The 9,736-nt window shown below is 39.7% G+C and overlaps 1 protein-coding gene across 1 annotated transcript; it reads left to right on the forward strand.

Moving 5' to 3' along the window:
• Nucleotides 1–4,118: 4,118 nt before the first annotated feature.
• pou3f1 (POU class 3 homeobox 1) lies at nt 4,119–7,661 on the forward strand. The gene has a single exon (XM_088327053.1). The coding sequence runs from the start codon at nt 4,161–4,163 to the stop codon at nt 5,322–5,324; it is 1,164 nt and encodes a 387-aa protein (XP_088183179.1). The 5' UTR covers nt 4,119–4,160; the 3' UTR covers nt 5,325–7,661.
• The last annotated feature ends 2,075 nt before the right edge of the window (nt 7,662–9,736 follow it).

Here is a 9,736-nt window from a genome sequence, read left to right on the forward strand (position 1 = left end):
CTAGATGTTGATGACATGAAATCTGTTCTCAAGTTGTATTTATCACGTACTAAGTGAACAAATTGTTTATTAGGTCCAAGAAATGTGTGACAAAACACAATGATAACTATACTCTAAAGATTAGTACAAATAGAAGAAGTTAAGGACGGATGGCCATAAAGCATTACTTTTGAAAGATAATGATAAGTACTTGTGTTTTCAAAGTGCGTTTACCAATTTATGCAAACAAGTATTTTTATTAGAGAGTCTGACAAAACTCTTAATAATGTCTGTACTATAAATATTTGCTAAATCGTGTGATAATTAAGTCCAATATGGGTGGCCATAAATGCCGCCTTTTCCTAGATGATGATGATGATGATGATGATGATGATTATAAGCACTTTTGGAAAATGTGTTTTCAAAATCTGTTTTGATATTTGTTTTTTTTACTTTTGACAAAACATTGTATATTAATTCTAATTAATAGTATGATCATTGATAGTGGCATAGATTTGGAGTGTTTTTTATGTCTGGCAAAGCAAATTAAGAGTATTTTTCTAATGTGTAAAAAAAAAAAAAACACTTGATAATAATTGTAAGAAATAGTACGATCATTAATGGTGGCCATTCATCACACCCTTTGCTCGAAGACTATGAAAAGCAAAGTGGGTTTTCAAAGTGTGTTTACAACGTTTTTGGAAACAAACCCTCGTTACTCGTTATAATTTTACAAACTTTTTATAACTATTGTAAGTAATACAGTGATCACTAGTGGGGGCTATAGATCACACCTCTTACTAAATCATGACGACCAGCACTTTTGGATAATGTGTTTTTTAAAGTGTGTTTACCATATATTTGTTAACAAATTCAGACTATTAGTTTTTAATAAAACACTTTAGAACTATTCTAAGTAGTAATATGATGTTCATGGGTTAACATGTATCACACTTCTCGCTACATAATGAAACTCGTCAAAGCTGCCAATTGCAACATATCAAGTCTATGCAAATAACTTAAATTGCCCCTCGAGCATTTGCACAGTCAAGAAGCAAGGAGGGGCCATAAACCACGCCTTAAACCAGAGGATGACCACCTGTAACCATCAACCCTCTCAATCCAGCCCCCTTTTGACACACCAAACAAGCACTCAGCCTTACCTTTTATAATGTCTCCAAAAATAATGAAGCGTGCGCCCCCAGCACACAAAAAACTGTTGGCGCGGGGGAAAAAATGAAATACAAAAAAAAAGATTTCAGCAGTTTAAGCGTCCGGAATGGAAGAGCTCGATGAGGGGAACATGCGGGCCCATTGCCGACTTTTAAGGCGAATGCAACGCCGGAGATGTAAGATTTGTTTAAAGCCCCACATTTCCATTTAAGAACGTGATTGTGTTTGCAAAAGATCCCTTTCAATCTTTGCACCCCCACCACCACCACCACCACAAGCTCACTCTCTCACTCTCTCGCAATGTGTGTGTGCACGTGTGTGTGCGTGTGTGTATACCCCCTCAGCGTCTCTGAGGCTGCTTTGCAATTCATAGAATTGGTAATTTGCTATTGGGACAAAACGTGAAGGGAAAAATAATCAGATCAAGCAGGGGAAGGAAAGGAGAGGTGTGTGTTTGTGTGCCTTGAAATGGTGTGTATGTTTGTGGGGGTGTGTAGTCATAAGACAAGTGAGTGTGTGTGGGTTGTGGAATGCAGTACCCCAAAAAACACAATCCCCAAAACATGTACTGTATTGTTTTTATTTATTTATGTTTTTGTTTTTTTGTTTTGTTTTTATTGTTGGTGTGTATTGAAATGACATCATCGGTTCTTGAATTGGAATATAAGGAGCTACTTGGTGTGTTGTAGTGAAGGCTCGAGACCCCCAAAAAAACAACGAAAAAACTATGCCGAAGTTTGAAAAATTGCACAAAAAGCACACGAAAATAAAAAAAGAAAAGAAATGTAACCTCATAATAAAGTGTATGCACTTTGGAATTGGAGGGCAACCATGGTGGGGTTTTAGTTGGGTAGGGGGTAAGATTTGTTGAATTTTTCTTGTTTATTTTTTCAGGACAACTACTTAGTAAATTGACATTTTTTATATATATGTACTGCACTGAAAACATATAAATAGACTTCTGGGGGGCAACCATTTAGTATTTAGTCATCTTTGTATTGTATTTTTAGTGCCCTGAAGACGAAGAGACGGACGGACGAACAGACATGCAAATGTAAAGAAAATTAGATGATAGCGTAGGATAGAGAAGGTAGAAAGAGATAATGATGGAGAAGGGGGTACAGAAAAAAATGGGCCTGTCGGCAAAACGAGAGAGAGGAGTAAAGGAAGACGGGAAGAGATAGAACAGATAGAGAGGTAAGAAAAAGCAGATAAAAATAAAGCTGTAAAATAATAAAAAGAGATATAAAGAAAAAGTAAAAGAGAACGAAAGGTGAGAGAGAAACAGAGAGAGAAAGAGAGAAAGATAGGTGGGTAAAAAGGAAGAGAGGGATATACAGAAAAAATGAGTGATAGAGAGATAAAGAAAGACAAGGAGAATATGGATGTAGTGGAAAGGATAGAGAGACAAAGAAAAACAGAACCGAAAAAGAGAGACCGAAAAATAGAAAGATGGTATGAGTGTGAGATAAAGAGGGAGACAGAGAGCAACAGAGAGAGTGAGCAAGAAAGAGAAAGAGAAAGAGAAAGCATGAGAGTGATTGAGAGGGAGAGAGAGAGAGAGAGAGAGGGAGAGAGAGAGAGAGAGAGAAGTGGAGGTTAAGAAAAACAGGTAGAAATAGAGCCTGAATAAGATAAAAAGAGAAAGATAGAGAGTAAAAAAAATAGATAGATAGATAGATAGATAGATAGATAGATAGATAGATAGATAGATAGATAGATAGATAGATAGATAGATAGATAGATAGATAGATAGATAGATAGATAGATAGATAGATAGATAGATAGATAGATAGATAGATAGATAGATAGATAGATAGATAGATAGATGGATGGATGGATGGATGGATGGATGGATGGATGGATGGATGGATGGATAGATAGATAGATAGATAGATAGATAGATAGATAGATAGATAGATAGATAGATAGATAGATAGATAGATAGATAGATAGATAGATAGATAGATAGATAGAAGGGTTAAGAAATTGTAATTTTTAGTACAAAATTAATAATTTGATGCACTAAGGCAGCCCCATGGTACAGAGGTCCAGGGTTCAATTCTATCCACCATAGCCTTTGGCCAGTCCAAATTGTCCTGTAGGTGTGATTTAGCAAATGAGTTATCTGTCTCTGTGTGCCCTGCAACTGTCTGGCAACCAGTTCAGGGTTTCCCCTGCCCTCTGACCGAAGACAGCTGGGATGGGCTCCGGCACCCCGGCAACCCTATTGAGGCTAAGCGGCACAAAAAATGGATGGAATGATTGATGGATGGGTGGATGGATGGATGGATGGATGGATGGATGGATGGATGGATGGATGGATGGATGGATGGATGGATGGATGGATGGATGGATGGATGGATGGATGGATGGATGGATGGATGGATGGATGACATACTAAGGTAATAAGGGCTTTTACATGCTTTAACTTTTAAGTATAAATCTTGAATGCCTACAAAAAAATGTGTGTTCTTGTGTGCGTGTGTGTTTGCACAGAATTGTGCTCCATATCATTTTTATTTAATTGTACCTTCCACGTGGCTTATAATCTCATTTTATGTTAATAAAATCAATTCATCTCCACACTTTAAAGGGGAGACAAACATTGTTGTTGACTGGAATCATATTACGCACAAAAAAAATGGCATTATCAACTCATAAAGTGCATATAATGTTGGTGTGTACATAAAGCATCACTGGTGCTCCCTGCACTGTTATTATTATTAAAATTAATGTAGTTAAAAATGTGTCCCCACGCGTTTGGAGTTCTAGAGTGAAGTAACGCTTATAGCGAAGGTGGTGAGGGAGGAAAGAAAAAAAAAGCCTGTGCGTAAAGAAGTTCACACCCCCTCGCAGAGCGCACGGAGAGGGAGCCAATGCTTTCCTCGCGGAGGCGTGTCCTCTCGCCCGGCCCCAAGACCTCCCAGAGCATCCGCCGACGCCGTCCGGGGCTCTAAAGCCCGCAGACCTCCGCGGCGGACGTCACTTCTCTCCGAGTCGGAGCCATGGCGACAACAGCTCAATACATCCCGCGGAATAACTCGCTGCCGTCCAACCCGCTCATGCACCCGGACTCGGACCGCATGCACCAGGGCACGACGTACCGGGAGGTGCAGAAAATGATGCACCACGAGTACCTCCAGGGGCTGGCGGCCACCAACACGGGACACCCTATGAGCCTGACCCACCACCAGTGGTTGCAACCGGCGTCCAACAGCGACTGGAGCAGCGGCACGCACCTGGGTCAACAGGAACACAAACCGGGTCGCGAGGACTTGAGTTTCCACCACCGGGCGCACTTGGTGCACCAGCAGGCACAGAACGCGCATCACGGCGCTTGGGCTTCGGCGAGTGCGCACCACCTCTCCCCGCTGTCACCCGCGTCTAGCGGAGGCGGGGGAGGTGGCGGCGGCGGTGGAGGCGGAGGCGGCCACCAGGCTCTCGTCTACTCGCAGCCGGGATACACGAACCTGAACGCCATGCTGGGTAGCCCCCAACCGGGCGCTTTGCACCACGGCATGCGGGAGACCCTCCACGACGACTCTACCGGGGCGGGCGTCCACGACGGTCATCTGGAGTCCCCCCAGCAGGCGTTCGGACACCACCAGGACCATTCAGACGAGGACGCACCGAGCTCCGACGACCTGGAGCAGTTCGCCAAGCAGTTCAAGCAACGGCGGATCAAGTTGGGGTTCACCCAGGCGGACGTGGGCCTGGCCCTGGGGACCCTGTACGGGAACGTCTTCTCGCAGACCACCATCTGCCGCTTTGAGGCGCTGCAGCTCAGCTTCAAGAACATGTGCAAGCTGAAGCCGCTGCTGAACAAGTGGCTGGAGGAGACTGACTCTAACACTGGGAGTCCAACCAACCTGGACAAGATCGCCGCGCAGGGTCGCAAGCGCAAGAAGCGCACGTCCATCGAGGTGGGCGTCAAGGGAGCGTTAGAGAACCACTTTCTCAAGTGTCCCAAACCTTCGGCTCACGAGATCAGCACTTTAGCCGGTACGCTGCAGCTGGAGAAGGAGGTGGTGCGCGTTTGGTTTTGCAACCGGAGACAGAAGGAGAAGCGCATGACGCCCGTGGGAGTCCCGCACCCCAACATGGAGGACGTTTATTCGCAAGCGGAGACCCCCCCGCTGCACCGCTCCATGCACAGCCCCGTGCACTGACTTGCCTCACTTGCATTTATTGACAAATAAAAGGGACTTTCTTGGAGTTTACACTATTTCACTTTCCTTGAAAAGACTTTTCGGGGCGAGTGGGGACATTGTGTGCAGTTTTTTTATTATTATTATTTAGAATTGGGACTAAATGTTGAAGGGGAAAACACAACGAGTGAAAAATGTTCGATTTAAAACGAAGCAAAGACTTATATACCAATTATAACGGAGGAAACGAGATTCATTATCTCCTTTTTGGGGGGGACCGTGAACGCACCACACGCCTGCAAAACAAAAACAAATACACTGGAGATTTGCCGTCTTTTATTTAGAATTGGGACTCAATGCTGGAAGGGAAAACACGCATCAATGGACAAATATTTCATTTTAAACAAGACAAAGATGTATTTACCAAAATCATAATGAAGGAGATGGAAAAAAAACACAGAAGAAGCGCAGTTTACTTGCTTTTAGAATTGGGAATACATGTTGAAGGGGGAAAACATACAGTAACAAATATTTCATTTAAAACTAGACAAGAATATGTTCACTAAAATTATAACGGGGTATATGTCAAGAATATCATCATCCCATACTTTTTGGGGACTGTGAACGCTGGCTAGAACCATCAGCAGTAATGAACGCTGTCCATAGTTGCGTCCTGGTTGGAACCGTGAACGCACCACACGCCTGCAGACACAAGACAAAAACACTAAAGACGTGCAGTTTTGTTTTTTGATTTAAATTGGGACTGAATTATGAAGGGAAAACGCACATCTAGTGACAGATATTTCATTTAAAACAATACATAGATTTATTAAGTAAAATTATATCAGAGGAGAATTCAAGTGTATAATCATCTCGGAGACATGAACGCACCACAGGACTGCTAAGACAAAACAAAAACGCTAGAAATGTGCGGTTTTTTATTTAGAATTGGGACTGCATTAAAAAACACACACGCCTAGGTGACAAATATTCCATTTAAAACGAAACAAAGATTTATTTAGCAAATTATAACCGAGGAGATGTCTGGAGATTCATCACCTCCTTTTGGGGACCATGAACGCACCACACGCCTGCAAAAACATACAAAAACACTGGATGAAAAGTTGGCACTGAATGAATTTTATTTTTGTGTTCTGTTTGTTATTCTTTTAATTCCAAATTTATTAAAACCCGCACAGTAAAATAATCTGTGTTAATTTAACACTATGTAAATAAAAAGCATATGTTCACAGAGGTCGATTATTTTAGTGTTAAATTAACACCTTTCTTGAGTAGACTACACCAAAAATATCTATCAAACGTGTAGGTCAAAACACGTCTTTCAAATAAACTCTTACTTAGTACGTTTAGAATAACTAACACAAAATTAAGAGTAAACTTTTAGCAAAACCTTAGTGAACATATAATATTTATTTACAGAGTGTTGAATTAACAGTGGTTATTTTACTGTGTGCGTGTTGTGTTTGAGGGGCTTCGGAAAATTGCAAGGTCAAAATCTGCAAGGAAAACGGCGAGAATGAAAAAGTTTTCCAAATGCGTCAGGACAAACATGTTCTAAACGCATGCCTTTGAACGCCACATTATCACGTCGCAGTTTGTACACGCAGACGCTAAAAATATTATATTTCTAGGTTTTCTTCCATTTTGTCTTTTTATTCCTTTCCACGAAGCACTTATTTCTTTTGTCAATGCAACTTTTTCTCCCCCCCCGCCACCATCACGCGAAGTTGGAGCAACTCAGGTAACTTTTAGTGCCCCCCAAATGTCAAAACATCTCTTTCTCCGACACATGAAGAGGCCGCGAAAGGCAACGCGGTTAGGGGATTGTTTTATTTATTAGACGTTTTTTGTGTGCCATCAATCCAAAAAAGAAGAAAAAAACAGTGCTGTTCAACAGACAGTTGAGGGATTTTCTCCCATGAAAAAACATGACAATTATTTAAAAGAAAATGACAAAAAATATTTTAAAAAAATGTTGATTTTAGAAAAAAAATGTGTAAATATGTCCAATATGTAAACTTGTATTTGTTCTGAAATCAGTTTTTCTGTTTTGTTTCTTTTCCGGGCAGTTTTGTACACTTACTAATAATATCCCAAAAGATATTTTAATATGATTTCTTGATGACTCATTTATAAATATATATTTATTGTTTCTTTAAGTTGTTTAGCTCTGTTGTTTGATTTTTTTATATCTATTTGTTGCAGTGGATGATTTCACTCTGTTTTCTTCATTGGTTGTACGTTGATTGCTCTCCAAAATGTGGACTGCTATGTTGCATTTCTATTTATGTTATAGTAATATTTTATTACTTACATAAAACATATATACAAAATTGTCGTCACTGTGATTTCTTTTGTTTGGGTTTGCACCATCACAGGCTGCAGTTCATGCACACATATGAGCACAATAAATTATAAATAAAATCATTCTTGGATTGTGAATATGTAACCACTGGGACGCAGTTTTAAATGGCAGGAAAATTGTATCATATTTGAATATTTTTTTGTGATGATATTTGTGATAAATGCTCCAAATACGGTTTTTGGACAAGGCATAAAAATGTTCGATTTTTGATCATATAAAATTACGTTATTAAAACTAATGTAAAAGTACTTGCTGTCATTTTTCTTGAAATAAGAACATATCGAGATTTGCTGGTTTTAAGCCTCAAAAAGGCCCCAAGGTTGAAGGGAATCTCGGCCTTTTAGTTTTTTATTTGCTCTGAAAAGTCAAAATATTTGATTTTAGTCACTGCTGAATATTATTTTGAAACGATAGCTGAGCATTTTGATTTATAGGTTTGCATACTTGGAGAAAAAACGAATTTGTAATGCGTTGCAAAATGCGCATCAAAAGGCAAAACAGAGTAAGTGTGAACGAACATTTGATTTTAATCCGATTATATACAAAATCTTACGGTGAAAAAAATCATGAAAATTAAGAAAAAATCATACATTATTTGGGTTTGTTGTAAAAAAATTAAAAATCTTTAAACAGCGGTTCATGTGTGTTTTCCAGATTACACCTTGTGTGCTTTAATCAAGATTAAACCTTTTTAGAAAAAAACAATATATTTAATTGTATTCATTGTTTCCACACGCATAACAAAACAAATTAATGTTTTAAAAAAAACATTTTAATAACCATAAATAGCTCGATTTACACCCTGTATTCTTTATTGTTCTGCACATATTCTTCGACGAGAAGAGATTATATGGCAAGTAAAATTGATTTACTACACTTACCGGCAAAGGGGCATTAAAAGGAAAAGTTGACGGGATAAAAAGAAGGGGAGAAGTGTATTTGTAGAAGCTTAAGTATCCAAACTCCACTGAGGCAGTGGGCCCAACTCACAAGTTATTATTTTAAAAGCGAACCACAGACGTCACCTGCTGGTATAAAACTGTACTGCACGCTCATGTGCCACATGGGTTTGTAAACGGAACAAAATCAAACACACTGATCTGGTGTTTGTGAAACAAAAAAAGAAGAAAAGTGTCATTTGATCGGAACGATTTAAGGTAAAAAATTCACAACAGATTGTGGCATCAAAACAAAATAATGCAATTACAGTAAAACATGTTTTAAAAACGAGCACAGTGAATGTAGCGTCTTTAACAGATATTTTTCCAATAAAACCAGAAAGAAGGCTAACTATTGGGCTGTTTTATGAGCAACCCCTCCTTTTACAATTAGTGCATGCTTCCTATCTCGAGCGCCACCCATCTGCCAGGAGAGACATTGCAATCTCCTGCACATTCCGAGATGTGGATTAGTGCTGATTAGCAGGGATTATGACTGGTTAATGGTGGGAAAATACATGAGGAATCATTGGCTGTGCAGCAGGGGGGTTGCAAGGAGTGCATTTCACTCACACTGGCGGATTTGCATTGATCCACAGCAAATGAACGGGGATTAGCAGCATCCAGCCATCCGCCGACAGATAAATAACATTAAACCCGTTACGCGTCATCACCAGCTATTAATGACTCGACAATGCCGGCAATTATGGAAATTATGGAGAAGAGAATAACGGAGGGTTGCGCTCACCTCACTGGGATTTACAATCATCATCGTGTTTAAGGCTTTTAATGTATTTAGGTTTTGTTAATTACTGTATGAGTTTTGTACATTCTGATTTGACATTGTTTATTGAAATGGAGCTATTGTACATTTTCCACAGTGTATTATGGCAATGCTAGTAAAGGTGATATGTTTAAAAATGAAATCCAAGGGAACAGTGTTATACGGTTGAAATTACCTTTTCTTAACTAATTCACTGCCATTGACGTCGTTAGTCGTTAATGGCAGTGAATGAGTCAATGCTCATCATGTTTATAGCCGTCAATTGCAACTAATTGGTTCAACTAAAGGTTTTGCTCTCATGCAAAAATATGTCTCTTTTTTGTAC

Source organism: Urocampus carinirostris, chromosome 2 (genome assembly GCF_059441175.1).
Source record: "Urocampus carinirostris isolate Australia breed hairy pipefish chromosome 2, RoL_Ucar_1.0, whole genome shotgun sequence".
In the NCBI taxonomy this organism is placed as follows: Eukaryota; Metazoa; Chordata; class Actinopteri; order Syngnathiformes; family Syngnathidae; genus Urocampus; species Urocampus carinirostris.